The following is a 15,799-nucleotide window of genomic DNA, read 5'->3' as shown; positions in this document are numbered from 1 at the left end:
GAGCACAGAGGGAGGGGGGCGATTTAAATTTTTTCAATTATTTTATTTTTTATCCCACACTGTCCCTTTAGGCCCCTTTCACACACGGGAGTCCGTCGGCGGACTCCGTTTTTCTCAGCGGGGGATTGATCCGCCGATCCCCCTCTGAGCAGGCGGATGGCAGCTCTGTATCTGCGCTGTGTGCGGAGACAGAGCTGTCAGGTCCCTGCTGTTCTTTATGGGGGAATCGGATGAGAACGGACTGTCTATCCGCTCCCGTCCGATCCCCTGGAAGGATGGAAAAACTGGATTTTTGACTTACCGTAAAATCCTTCTCTCTTAAGTTCACTGACGGACGCAGTTCTCTCTGTTAATATCAGTAGGGTAATACTGCCCCCTATTGATATGAATCAGAGAGAACTGCGTCTGTCAATGAACGATAGAGAAAGCTAGATTTTTGACTTACCGTAAAATCCTTTTCTCTTAAGTTCATTGACGGACGCATTTCCCGCCCCTCTATTTTGAGTTGGGTTGGTGTTACTTTTCTGACACTGCTTTGATACGAAACTGGCATCCTATGCAGGAAGAGAGAGGGTGTACCCTCCGGGACTGCCCATAGGCGTAGCCAGAACTTTTTTCTGCCTAGGGTCCTACTCCTGTAGGGGGCAGTATTACCCTACTGATATGAATCAGAGAGAACTGCGTCCGTCAATGAACGATGGAGAAATAGAATTTCCATCCCTCCAGATTTGGACCGGATCGGATGTCAGCGGACATGGGGCATCTGTTCAGATCCGCCTGAAAAACTGACAGGCGGATCTGACCGGAACTGCTAGTGTGAAAGGGGCCTTATTATTATTTTTTTTTAAACATCCCTTGTAATAGAGAATTGACAGCTGAAAGAAAAAAATATATCGGAGTTATGACTGATAAGCTTCAGCCATAACTCCGGTAAACCATTTCAAAGCCCCAACGTATATATACCTATGGCAGTGTTTAAGTGGTAACTTTATCCAAAACTAAGAAAAATAAAAAAAGTTGCCTACTTGTTTACATCTCCTTAAAGCCTAAAATAAATCACAAGAATATAAAAGTTTAGAGGCAGGTCAGCCAATAGCCTTTTATTAGCAGAGCCGTCCCTTTATATTAGTAAATTCATGTTGTATCATATTCCCGGACCTGCAATCCCCCAAAAATTACACATGAGTTATGGTGTCTGGGCATGAAACCATGGCTGCTCGCATTACAATAATTATTATACAGCAATAATACTATAAAGAAAGGCATTAGCTCCAGAAGAGTAATATGAAGGCAGCTGGGAATTTAATGATATTATTTAAATATGATAAAATTACAGCAATAAAAACAAGTCTTTGCAGGTTGCGGAGACATAAAAGGTCCTTTTGAACAATTCTTTTGAATAAGTTACTTCTGAATAATTCAGATCTGCCTGCAATGAGGAGTGGAGGAAGTGGAGCCACAAGACGACGGATTTCTGAATTATTTTGTATTCCAGTAACAGTCATAAGGACCCAAAAACAGGGTTCAATATACAGTTAGGCCCATATATATTTGGATTTTTTATTTTTTTTTTTTTAGATATTTACCAAAACATATTCAAGTAACAGTTATATAATGGATGCGGGCTGAAAGTGTACACTCTCGGGTTTAATTTGAGGGTATGTACATCCAAATCGGAGGAAGGGTTTAGAATTAGAGCTCTAAAGAATCTCTTTTTCAAAGGACCAAAAGTAATTGGACAATTGACTCAAAAGCTGGATCACGGCCAGGTGTGGGCTACTCCTTCATTCTTTCTTCATCAATTAAGCAGGTAAAAGTTCTGGAGTTGATTCTAAAGCTGGATACACACTATACAACTTTTGTGGTTAGATTTCCTTTAGATTTACCTTCAACTATGTAGTGCAAGGGTCTGATTGCAAACAAATTGAAAGTGTTTAGATTTGACCTCATATTATATGGTTTTGGTAAATCTAAAGGAAAAAAATCTAAAGACAATTGTATAGTGTGTATGGCTGGATACACACTGTACAACTTTTGTTGTTTGATTTCCTTTAGATTTAACTTTAAACTATGTAGTGCAAGGTCCTGCCTGATTGCATGCAAATTGAAAGTGTTTAGGTTTGACCTCATATTATATGGTTTTGGTAAATCTAAAAGAAAAAAAATCTATAGAAAATTGTATAGTTTGTATCCAGCTTTAGTGTGGTATTTGCATTAGAAATCCAGTGCTGTGAACTTACGTCATGCGTTTAAAGGAGCTGTCAATGCAAGTGAAACAAGGCTTCAAAAACGAAACAAATCCATCAGAGAGATAGCAAGAACATTGGGAGTGGCCAAATCATGTGTTTGGTACATTCTGAATAAAGAAGAACGCACTGGTGAGCTCAGCAACATAAAAAGGCCTGGACGTCCATGGAAGACAACAGTGGTGGATGATTGCAGAATTCTCTCTATGAGAATAGAAAAAAACCTATTCACTCTCCAGGAGGTAGTCATATCTGTGTCAGTCTACAATCAAGAGAAGACTTTAGGAGAGCAAATAGAGAGGGTTCACCACAAGGTGCAAACCATTTATAATGTATAAATAAATGAGGGGCCAGGACAGTGATGACACCTAGGAACCAACGTGTAGCTGGAGGCTAGGTTTGTCTGTGAGGCTGCTGTTTACACTGATTGTCCCAAAAACGATGTATCTTCGGATTGTGAACACTTGTATTGGTTCGGTGCATTGCAAGCACCTGTAAAGAGTGAGTACCCTGTGAATTTTTTTTAATAAATGTAAATTTTAAAAGGGTATAAGCACTATTGCCTTTTTTTATCTTTTGGTATAAGCACTATTGGCTTTTTTTTTTATCTTTCTTCCATTCATTAAATCGGGATACTACAATCTGTAATGAGAGGAGCCTAGAAGGAGGCTGGAGAAGTTGGATATAGCCAATGGTGGGCTAAAACGCTGGTTTGGATCACGCTTAATTGCGGTGATCACATTACCCCAGGTGAGAATATTCCTGGTGGGGGGGAGCACATCGAGGTGGCAATCTATTGGTTTTTTGCACTGTGTGTTTTTCTTGATTTTTTTGCTTTATATTTCTTTGCAAGCAATCATTTGCATGGACTCTTTCGTTGTTATATGGTGATTGCACCATATGTTGGACAAGATTTCACTATATGTATGCACTTTTAAATATTATTATATTCTGATTATACAGTCATTTATTTTTCACATAGCGCAGCATTTATTGTGTATTTATTTAGTTAGCACATGAGTCGGATTGTGAACAATGCTAGCAGCTTATATTCACTTAATTTCATAGATCGTAGCACGCAGGATTAATATATTTCATTTATAATATATGCCTTAAGAATAGAAAAGCCCGATTAGACTTTGCCAAAAAACATCTAAAAAGCCAGATCAGTTCTGGAAAAGGATTCTTTGGATGGATTAAACTAAGATTAATCTGTAGCAGAATGACGGGAAGAAAAAAGTGTGGAGAAGGCTTGGAACAGCTCATGATCCAAAGTACAGAATGTCATCTGTAAAACATGGTGGAGGCAGTGTGATGGCATGGGCCGGCATGGCTTCCAGTGGCACTGGGTCATTGGTATTTATTGAGGATGTGACAGAAGACAGAAGCAGTCGGATGAATTCTTCAGTGTTTAGAGATATACAGTCAGCCCAGATTCAGCCAAATGCAGCAAAGTTGATTTGACGGCACTTCACAGTACAGATAGACAATGATCCAAAACACACTGCAAAAGCAACCCAGGAGCTTTTGAAGGAAAAGAAGTGGAATATTCTGCAATGGCCAAGTCAATCACCTGATCTCAACCTAATTGAGCATAATTTCACTTGCTGAAGGCAAAACTAAATGCAGAAAGACCCACAAACAAAGAACAACTGAAGACAGCTGCAGTTAGAGACCGGCAAAGCATCAGAAAGGAGGAAACCCAGTCTTTGGTAATGTCCATGGGTTGCCAGTAAAGGATTCTCAACAAAATATTAAAAATGAACATTTTATTAATGACTATATTAATTTGTCCAATTACATTTGAGCCCCTGAAAATGGGGGGACGGTGTATAAAAATGGTTGCAGTTCCTAAAATTTGTATTTGATATTAATGTTCAACCCCTTAAATTAAAGCTGATCGTCTGCACTTCAAGATTGTTTCCTTTTATTTTTTTTCTGGGGGCATACAGAGCAAAAAGTATGAAAATTGTGCCTGTTGCCAAATATATATGGACCTGACTAAGAGTTTTCAATATATTTTCCACTAGATTTTACATTTTAAAGCCTTTAAGTTATAAGAGGTTTATAATTTTGTGTTTTCACAGTGAAATAGATTTATCTGATACTAATTTATTAGGTTTGTGTAAAACGGGTTAACATCATGCTCCTAAGCTCCTGTCACTGTGTTGCATGGGGTGGATTTTACTTCAAATAAAGTTGAAATCATTTAGACTTTTCAACCTATTTGTTTGACAGCTTATTGTCAGTTGCAAGCGAGGCTTGCACGTGGCGTTCGGATTCCTACATTGGGCATCGTGGGCCTTCCTTGAACAGTGCAGCTATTTGTTTGGAGTGTCCCATCATTGGTATCAGTGGGAGGAATAGTGCCCCATCATTGGTAAAAGTTGGAGGAATAGTGCCCCATCATTGGTATTAGTTGGGAGGAATAGTGCGCCATCATTGGTATTAGTTGGAGGAATAGTGCCCCATCATTGGTATTAGTTGCAGGAATAGTGCCCTATCATTGGTATTACTTGGGGGAATAGTGCTCCATCATTGCTATTTATTTAGTGGAATAGTGCCCCATCATTGGTATTCGTTGGAGGAATAGTGCCCCACCATTGGTATTAGTTGGAGGAATAGTGTCCCATCATTGGTATTAGTGGGAGGAATAGTGCCCCATCATTGGTATTACTTGGGGGAATAGTGCTTCATCATTGCTATTTATTTAGTGGAATAGTGCCCCATCATTGGTATTAGTTGGGGGAATAGTGCCCCATTATTGGTGTAAGTGGGAAGAATAGTGCCCCATCATTGGTATACATTCCAGGAATAGTACCCATCATTGGTATTCGTTGGGGGAATAGTACCCCATCATTGGTATTCATTGGGGGGAGAGTGCCCCATCATTGGTATTAGTTGGGGGAATAGTTCCCCATCATTGGTATTAGTTGGGGGAATAGTGCCCCATTATTGGTATTAGTATTAGGAATAGTGCCCCATCATTGGTATTAGTTGGGGGAATAGTGCCCCATCATTGGTATTAGTTGGGGGAATAGTGCCCCATTATTGGTATTAGTATGAGGAATAGTGCCCCATCAGTTTCAGTGGAAGGAATAGTGCCCCTACATTGGTGTTAGTTGGAGGAAAAGTGCCCCATCATTGCTATCAATGGGAGGAATAGAGCCCCATCATCTATATCAATGGAAAGGGATAGCGCCTCATCATTTGTGTCAATTAGAGGAATTATGCCCCACTGTTGATGTCCAATGGGAGGAATAGTACTCCAAAGACTGGATAAAGTCAACGACAAGGCCCACAGGCTTCTGTTTGGAGATCACTGCTCTAGTGAGTGCACTTTTGAACAAGACACTTCTAACGGTATATTTTCCAGACCAAAAGCAATCAAAGTAGGAGTGTGCATTGTTACTGTTTACATACATTTTCACAGTTCCAGCAGAAGTCAGCTGAGCATGCAGAGATGCGTTTGGGACCGACGAATAAACAGATAAAAGGCTGAGCACACACCTGAAATGTTGTCGGCAGCCACAGGCTCTTCTTTCACCTTCTTTGCTCTTCCGCCCTTCCATCGTCCCTTCACCTGATCCACAAGCTGCTGGAAATCACTTTTGTGTTTCTTTCCTGTAAAATGTAAATAAGGTTATTGAGGAGCGGGGCCAGGAACCAAGGACCATTAAAAATAAAACATGAATCTTTTGCACAGTTTGGAGAGCTGTCCTAATTCTCTGCAACATTAAAATAGTATCTAAACCTAAGAACAAAAGTGTAATATATTGCAACTTCCCAGTCATTGCATATGGCGGCTGCAAGCGTTTTCTTTGTTCAGTTTTTAACTTTCCTTACATAGGGTATGAAAGCATACGTACCATAAATGTAAACTTTTTGTAGCCATGAATCTTTTGGGACCCCTAAAAGCATCAGCCTACTTCTGAATATGTCTTAATAAAAATGTCTTCTGGACTTTATTCAACCAGTCTGACGTTTTCTTCCTGGCATCACCAAGTCAATCTGAGGCATGTGCTGACCTACGGCCATTACTCTCTACAGAGACTGCCTAAATTGAATTACCTCCTACGCCAGATTAGAGACTAAAGTATTTTCACCTTTGCAGAAAATTTGGGATAATATCTACCGTTATGTCCCCATTCACACAGCATAACTTGTGTAGCACCCTCCTAGATAGGTGCTAGGAAAAAGCATATATTGGCCCTGTCTGCTTTACAAGGGGGGTGGATCTGTTGGCTGTTCTGTCACATGCCTCCAGGTGTGGCCTGTTGAGTCTCCCCACTGTATCCAATAAGGGATATTGTTGGACAGTGGAGGAAACCTAACCAATAGCACACCAGGGTTTATGACTGTCCCAGTGGGCAGGGTTTGCCGCAGTGCACCCTGGGATTTGAAATAAATCTGGGGGAGCATGTGACAGAGCGTCTTTTGGCGGGAGCATCAGTCCCAGGAGGAGGCGACGGCTGTCTCTCTTCCTGTAAGAGTGAGAAGGAGGTCCAGGCAGTTGGCCTAGGGACCGGAGGTTGAACTGGGCTGCAATGGATCCAGAGTTGCTGACCGAGTGGAGCTGCTGGGCAGAGACCTTCAGGAAAAACAGTGTCGTGAGTACTCAAGATCTGCCCAGGGGTCTACCTTGGAAAGGGGACCACTCTAGTGAGGTTAAAGGGGATCCAGGAGCCAGCTAACCAGGAGTGTACAGTAAAGGGGGTGCCAAGTAGTAAAGACCTGAAGTTTGGGGAGTAAAGGGGGCGCCAGGAAGGGCCCTGAAGTGTTCAGCAATACAGTTTGCATTAAAGCCAGCTACCTCAGGAAGGAGTACTTTGGGGAGCTCAAATGGACTTTTCCACAGTCAGAGGTGAAGTTCTAGTAACTGGCCATGCCGAGGCCAGCATCAGTCAGCGTTAACCAGTGTCAGTGAAGCGATAATCAGCATCAAGCAGCATTTTTCAGTGTCCCTGCCTAATTGTGCATAGTTAAGTTGTTGGGAGTATCCCACGTCTCCCTTCTCCCATCCAAGTTCTCAAATAAACCCAAAAAACCAAAGAAACTGGACTGGTTCTTGACTGAGGTGCTCACACTTGAAAAACATGCTTAAAGGTACTGTTGTTGCTAGCGGTAACCCAGGGGGACCCACACTCAGCAGCTCCCTTGGGAGTAGTGCTACACTTGTAATTTTAAAGTGATTGCAAAGCTTCTTTTTTTTTTTTTATTAAAAGACTAAACATGGGGTTGATCTGGACTCCTGGTCATCTAGACTCCAGATCTCCTATAAGGGTGTCCTGAATGTTTCATTGATAGAAGTTACAATTTAAGGAGTTGTAAAGGCAGAAGATTTTTTTTTTTTATCTTCATGCATTCTATGCATGAAGATAAAAGGCCTTCTGTGTGTAGCAGCACCCCTCAGTTCTCCTAATACCTACCTGAGCCCCATCTCTGTCCACGAGTCCCTTGGCTTTCCGGGACTCTCTCTGCTGAATGGCTGAGACACAGCAGCAGCGCCATTTGTTCCCGCGGCTGTCAAAGTCAGTTAACCAATCAGGAGAGAGAGGGGGTGGGGGTGGGGCTGGGGCTGAACTGCAGCCACGGATCTGAAGACAAATGGCGCTGCGGCTCAGGTGCCCCCATAGCAAGCTGCTTGCTGTGGGGGCTCTCGACAGGAGGGAGGGGCTAGGAGCAGTGAAAAGGGAACCCGAGAAGAGGAGGATCCCGACTGCTCAGTGCAAAACCAACTGCACAGAGGAGGTAAGTATAACGTTTTTTTGTTTTGTGTTTTTTTTTTTTTTTTTAACAACAAAGGATTTTACAATCACTTTAAAGTCCTGACCAGATGGTACTTGCTGCCTATTCGCCTAACCCCGATGTATACTACAACTCCCGCAGAATGTTTACGAAATTGCAAACTTTCGAGCAGAAGAGACACCTAAGTGCCCAAATTGCGTGGAAAAGTGCAAATGATTATGAAAAAGCTCAAAGAAGCTCAGAAACACACAAAAACAGGGGAAATTAACTGAGAGGAGGGTTTGTGGAAAAAAAAAGTACCTGCTCCTACAATTCTCAGTTAGGAGGGACCCCCACCAGCAACCTCTTGGGACACGTCATACATCCTACGAGGCCGCAGGATCAGTCCCACAGCGCTGCCATGACTCACTCATGCGCAGTGGAGAGCTGGCTAGGAGACTTCAGGAAGCTCCTGCTGGCTCCCATATCGAAGATGGTGGTGCTGGAAAACCGAAGCTCTCTTCCCTCTCCTAACACCTACTGTGAATAAACTGTGTAAGAAAGATCTGTATATTTACCTATCTTCAGGCCCGGTCACTTCATCCAGCTCCCCTTCGCTCTCATTTTCTTATGCAGATCCAGGATTTTTTTTCAGCGAAAATGCGGGGGAACGCAGTTCTGGCACCTCCAGGACTGAATGTATGTAACTAGAAGAGGTGCTGAAGTGTGCTAGATGGTCTATTGATGCTGGCTGCTGGGGAGTCTATTGTTGCTGGAGGAGTCTATTATTGCTGTTGAGGGATCTATTGTTGCAGGGGGGAGTATCAAAGTTTGTTGGGAGGGATCTACTGGAGGGGTCTATTGTTGCTGGCAGATCCGTTGTATCTGGCAGACAAATATTCTCAGGGTGTATGTTTGATGTCCAGTTGAAAGCAACAATTGTTATACTCACACACGGTGTATATAGGCATAACATAGCATCGCAGATATGTCAGGTCTGCTGTAGTAAACCAGTAGTGTGGGAAGACCAGGCGGCATCTGTGATGGCTGACGCATTTCGAGGGAGAACCCTCTTACTCCGAGCCAAAGTAGTGAATAGATTCATTATAGAAGATAAATACATTGGAGATTCACTATGTAACGGAACCGCAACCCACACTGTACTTGTGGACTTCCTTCAGTATATGGCTTCCTCCCAGTCGTGAACATAGATATCAGATTTTCCCAGCCGCCTCATACAAAGCTAGCCGACAACTTAGCTTGTACTGGAATCTCCGTTTATTGAACAGTCACACAGAATTTATATACAGCATGGACCTCCCCCTCCTGATCAGATTACCCCACACAGGTAAGGGGTTGCCTGATTACATTATCATATGCAGATGAAATTGTATACAGAAATAGAATTAACCTGAACTAATTATCTAGCCATCTGGACAGAAACAATGTGAGGTCATTAACATTTAACAATGGAAAAGACAGACTTAACATGATCCACATCACACCTCAATAGACAAACAATAGGAAAAGACTGCCAGCGACAGTCTGTCCATCTCCTACATTGAAGTACATGGAATACACATCTAAGCACTGCTTAGATTATTTAGGAGTCACAGACTTCATGGCAACAGGCTATAGGTCTCACAGTGTAAATTGGGATTAAATCTTCATATTTCTTGAGAAAGATTGTTGATAAATATTACTCCCCCATTTGAAGTTATCCAAACTATTTTCTCAGTGTCCATTAAGTATCTGGTCTTTCACTCCCAGTGACGGTGAGTACCGTCACACACTACTTTGGCTCTAAAAGAAGAGGGTTTTCCCTCAAAACGCCTCAACCATCACAGATGCCACCTGGTCTTCCCACACCACTGGTTTCCTACAGCAGATCTGAAGGTGACTGTTCTCATATGTTATGCTATGATATGCCTACATACACCGTGTGTATGCGAGTATAACTATTGTTGCTTTTAACTTGATTTTGGTAATGCGCTAGTTCAGTGCGCCCTTCTCTTGCTATTGTTTTACAGTCTTAAAGAGGTTGTAAACTCGTTTGATTTTTTTTTTTTTTTTTTACACCCTGCAAAAGAAAGACATAATGAGCTAGTATGCATCGCATATTAGCTCATTATGCAATACTTACCTCAGAACGAGCCCCCGCCGTGCCGCTCACTCACCTCTATGACGGGCGACATGTCTAGTCGCCCGTCTTCCGGGATCGCGGCATCCGGCCATCTGATTGGCCGGAGCCGCGGTGACGTCACTCCCGCGCACGCGCGCGGGAGCCGACAGTCACGGCACGGGGCTCTGAAGGAACGGCACGATCGGCCGTTCCTTCAGAGCGCATGCGCCAGTGACGTCACTGGCGACATGTAAGGTAAATATCTCCTAAACGGTGCATGTTTAGGAGATATTTACAGTACCTATAGGTAAGCCTTATCATAGGCTTGCCTATAGGTACAAGTTGTAGAGGAGGGTTTACTTCCTCTTTAAGGATGCCCAATGTCCTAAAGGGGGGCAGCAAGGTCGCTGGCGTGGAAGGAGGATATTTGCACTATACGCCTCCAAGCTTACAACTCAAGTGCATGAGAATAGCTTTTGGATTACACTGTTTGATGTGGTGGATCTATTGTTGCTGGGTTGTTGTTTTGTTTTTTTTGCAAATCATCTATTGTTGTTGGTGGGTGGATCTATCGCTTTTCTTGTTAACAAATTCCATACAAAATACTTAGCACCACAAAACTTGGCTCTGTATTTTTTTTAAAGGGGTGGTACTGGGAGGTGGGTAGGGGGGTGTAACCCAGGAACGGTGTTCAGAGGTGGGTAGGGGACAGAGACGAGGGGTGACCCAGAAGGAGGGGGTTCCTGCACCTATTCTCAGAGGAAAAAAAAGCCCTGTGCAGACCTAAATCTAAGTTTGCTGATAGGCAATACAGACAGTACTAATGAAAGTGCTGTCATCACGTGTAAACTTTTAGCACCGCTCAAAGCTGGAGGATAACGGGTGTCCCTAATGGTATTCAGAAAGTGGGAGCAAGCGTCAGGCACTAATGTGTGGACAAATGTGGAATAAGTTGCCACTCAAACCAACCCAGTGCTTCAGATGTGGATACGGCTGTGTATGGCCTCTTTAAAAAAGGGGCGTTACTGGGAGGTGGCCCCAGCCATGCCCCTGACATGTTTCGCCCCTTCTGCCAAGGCTTGGTCACAGAAGTCTGAAAGAACGAACGTTACAAAGGTCTAAGAATTGTTCTATAGATGGCAACAAGCAAAATTCAGACCTTTGGAAGCAATGAAAATCTGCAGCTTACGAAGCTATTTTGCGGTCATGCTCAACAGCAAATCTGTCAGAAAGCGGCAAAAGTTTTTTACTAAACTTATCTCTGAACAGTCCAGACAAGTAATCAGATTCATAGTCAACGCACATTTTATCACTCTGAATCGTCACATATGAAGCCATAATCTCCTGGCGGCACAGCAGTCCGCGCAATGCCTTCGTACGCTCATTCAGAAACAAATTACTTCTTTGCTCTCACTGAGACTTTAATAAGCAGATTTATATGTAAAAAATGTTTTGCGGGCCGACTTTTCTTTAGCAAGGCAGGAAAAAGGGATCTGAAGAAGCGATGAAGTATTTTCCATTATCAAGAAACAGAAATTTGGGCCTCACGCTGCTTCTGTGTAAAGAAATCCCCAGCTGACTTTTTACCCCGCCACAAATCCGTAAGAGTGTTTGAAATAAGTGGCAGATGGACCAATCAGAATCAGATAGTGATCTTCTAAATAAAAATATAATAGTATCCCTCTTTTACTTGACTCCTCCATTATTAAGAATCCTGTAAATTGCTTCCTGATAGTTCTGATTGTTTCCTCTGAATGTACAACTAAAAACATGAAATGATTTATGAAAGCTAAACTTGAGGCAGATGTAAAAACAAACCATTTATGGTTTACTTTAAAAAAAAAAAAAAAGGCAGTCAACAAGTAGGTTAGGTGACCCCTCTAGTGATATAAAGATCTATATAGAGGAATTAGGACCTTCTTCCTTCTGCTGGTGATCCAAATAGTGATATAAAGTTACATATAGAGGAATCAGAACCTTCTTACTCCTTGTGGGGATCCATCTTATGATATAAAGTTCTATATAGAGGAAGCAGGACCTTCTTCCTCCTGGTGGTGATCCATCTAGTGATATAAAGTTCTATATCGAGGAATCGGAACCTTCTTACTCCTTGTGGCGATCCATCTAATGATATAAAGTTCTATATAGAGGAATCAGAACCTTCTTACTCCTTGTGGTGATCCATCTAATGATATAAAGTTCTATATAGAGGAAGTAGGACCTTCTTTCTCCTGCTGGTGATCCAAATAGTGATATAAAGTTATATATAGAGGAATCAGAACCTTCTTACTCCTTGTGGTGATCCATCTAATGATAAAAAGTTCTATATAGAGGAATCAGAACCTTCTTACTCCTTGTGGTGATCCATCGAATGATATAAAGTTCTATATAGAGGAATTAGGACCTTCTTCCTTCTGCTGGTGATCCAAATAGTGATATAAAGTTCTATATCGAGGAATCGGAACCTTCTTACTCCTGCTGGTAATTCCTCTAGTAAAATAAAGATCTATACTGTAAAGAAGAATTAGGACCTTATTTCTCCTGCTGGTAATTCCTCTAGTGGTATAAAGATCTATATATAGGAATTAGAACCTCCTTCTTCTTGCTGGTGATCCCTCTAGTGAGATAAAGATCTATATAGAGAAATCAGAACCTCTTTGCTCCTTCTGGTGACTCCTCTAGTGATAAAAAGATCTATATAGAGGAATCAGGATTCCTTCCTCCCTGCTGGTGACCCTTCTAGCAATAACTAAAGATGTATATCAAGGAATAAGGACCTCCTTCCTCCTGCTAGTGACCCTCTAGTGATATAAAGATCTAAATAGGGGAATCCAAATCTCTTTGCTCCTGCTGGTGACCCCTGTAGTGAAATAAAGATCTATATAGAGGAATCAGAACCTCTTTGCTACTTCTGGTGACCCCTCTAGTGATATAAAGATCTATATAGAGCAGTGATGGTGAACCTTGGCACCCCAAGATGTTTTGGAACTACATTTCCCATGATGCTCATGCACTCTGCAGTGTAGTTGAGAATCATGGGAAATGTAGTTCCAAAACATCTGGGGTGCCAAGGTTCGCCATCACTGATAAAGAGGAATCAGAACCTCCTTGCTCCAGATGGCAAACTCATATCCCACAATTCTATTTGCCTTTATCGCACGCAGCAAATAATTTTACACGGAAAGCTGTTAATTTAGGTCTCGCACTTCTGCAGAAAATACAACTAAATACAACTTTCAGAAAGGGTTAATCAATAAATGTTCTGCGCAAATAATTACAATGCTATTTTTTAAAGTCACATCGCTGAAGATTCCTCCTGTACAGAACAAGTATAATTTGGAGAACACAGACAATAAAAGCATCTGCTAAGGGGTTTAGGTGAGCCTGGCAATCAAGTGTCTCACAGAGTTCATATCAATTTAGAAATCAACTCTCCAGAGCCTCTCCCATCCTCTTAACTCCCTATCCTATTTCATTCAGCCCTTACTCTGTGCGGCTTCAGGCGACCCTCTTTGGGGGTCATCTCTTCAGGGAACCTATCCTGCCTTTTACTTTCTCTGTCATTGCATCTCCACACAGTTATTACCTTTGTTTCACCTGTAATCTCTCTTTTAGATTGTAAGCTTTCACGAGCAAGGCCCTCCAGGTTTGAAATGTAAATGTACTGTCTCTTTATTTTGTACAGGTCTATGCAAATTCTTGGCGCTGTATAAATCCTGTATGATAACATTTGAGTAACAGGTGGAGTCCAGTGAGCCAAGTTATTCACCAACTTATTAATTTCTTTTGGGAACATCAGCGGTGTGGCCTCCATTCCATGCCATAGTTCCTGCCACCATTCTTTCCCTCCATGGGATGTTTCCATGACTGCTACATTATACATAATATACAACAATGGGATTTTTGACTTGCCGTAAAATCCATTTCTCTGATGTTCATTGACGGACTCAGCTCGATTCTTCTTAACCACTGGGTTATACTGCCCCCTACAGGAGTAGGACACCAGGCATGAAAAAGCTTGACTTTGCCTATGGGCAGTCCAAGGGGGTATATACCCATTCACGTATAGGCACTCAGTTTTGTTACAAGCAGTGTCAGAAGAAAGCCAACTCCACAGAGTTCCCATGAGGACAGCCATGTCTTGGTAGGTTAGCAGTTGTGCCATACTCTTTCCATTTTCGGCTGATGGATTGAACAGCGCTCCGTGAGATGTTCAAAGCCTAGAATATTTTTTTTATAAATCTAACCCTGCTTTAATCTTCTCCACAACTTTATCCCTGACCTGTCTGGTGTGTTCCTTGGCCTTCATGATGCGGTTTGCTCAGTAGGGTTCTTTACATACCTCTGAGGGCTTCACAGAACAGCTGTATTTACTAATTAGGTTCCAATAGATTTTAGTTTGGGGTATCAGAGTAAGTCCCCGTTCAAACTGGGGCGACCTGTGAGGCGACCTGGTCGCCTCACAGGTCGCCTTCCACAGAGAAGCTGTGGACCCGTTCTAATAGGAGCGACACAAGTCGCTCCGACTTAGAAAAAGGGTCCGGAGCTTCTTTGGGGCGACCCGGAGCGACCGTCATAGACTTCAATGTTATGAAGTCCGTGCCGGCCGCTCCGAGGTCGCGGGACGAGCAGCGCGCCGCGACCTCGGAGGTCGCCCCGGGAAGTAGCGTCGCTGCTATGTGAACGGGGCCTGAAGGGGGGCTGAATACAAATGCACACCACACTTTTCAGATATTTATTTGTAAATAATTTTTAAAACCATTTGAAATTTTCCTTCCACTTCACAATTATGTGCCACTTTGTGTTGGGTCTATCACATAAAATCCAAATAAAATACATTTATGTTTTTGGTTGTAATGACAATGTAGAAATTTTAAAGGGGTACGAATACTATTTCAAAGCACTGTATTTAGTCGGAGTAACATCATCTTTTATATCTCACCATAAACATATTGCGTTTGTATGCCCTAAAATTATCTATAGAGCATTTATTTTCTTGAAGTCTTGTGCTGAACAGTTTTGCTAATACTACAAACCTAAAAAAAATTTCAACTACCATCATTTTATTCTCCAGGGCCTCTGCTTTCAGAAAGCATTCATTTTGGGGGTTTTAAGCATTCAGCAGGCCTGAAATGATTTTTTTTTTTAACCACTTTACCGCTGCTCACTGGAGCTCTACTGCGGCAAAGTGGATCAATAACGTCTGGCGACAGACATTCCCCTCTCTCTGCGGCGCGCGCGCAGCGCCGCCAGAGGCTCGCTCCCGCTGTCACAGCGGGAGTCGGGCCTGGGGAGGAGCAGCGGTGATAACCGCCGCTCTTCCCCGGTCGGGGAATCGAGTTTGGAGATCCGCCCGCTTGTGTAAACAAAGCGAGCGGATCCCCTAAGTGACAGGCAGGGTCAGATTGCAGGGTTCAGCATAGCTGAACCTGCGATCTGTCCCTGTGTCACTCAGTCCCCTCCCCCCACACACGTCAGTAAGCACCAGGCATACATTAACCCCTTGATCACCAATAAAAATGAACCCCTTCCCTGCCAGTGTCATTTTTACAGTAACAGTGCATATTTATAGCACTGATTACTGTAGTAATGTCACTGGTACCCCCAAAAGTGTCAAAAATGTCAGTCAAGGGTCCGATCTGTCCGCCGCAAAGTGGCAGTCACGCAAAAAAAAAAAAAAAAAAAAAAAAAAAAAAAAAATCGC

General features: G+C 42.6%; 1 protein-coding gene across 1 annotated transcript in view; it reads right to left on the bottom strand.

Annotated features, from left to right (window-relative positions):
* The window catches only part of RAD18 (RAD18 E3 ubiquitin protein ligase), a 506,049-nt gene that overhangs the window by 246,675 nt on the left and 243,575 nt on the right, over window positions 1-15,799 (bottom strand). The window contains exon 9 of the mRNA XM_082265473.1: window positions 5,757-5,870. Coding sequence (XP_082121599.1) covers window positions 5,757-5,870 — 114 coding nt within the window. The remainder of the gene's footprint in view (window positions 1-5,756; window positions 5,871-15,799) is intronic.

This window comes from Pelophylax lessonae (genome assembly GCF_965119305.1).
Source record: "Pelophylax lessonae genome assembly, chromosome: 8".
Lineage (NCBI taxonomy): Eukaryota > Metazoa > Chordata > Amphibia > Anura > Ranidae > Pelophylax > Pelophylax lessonae.
This window is presented reverse-complemented; position numbering and strand designations above follow the sequence as displayed.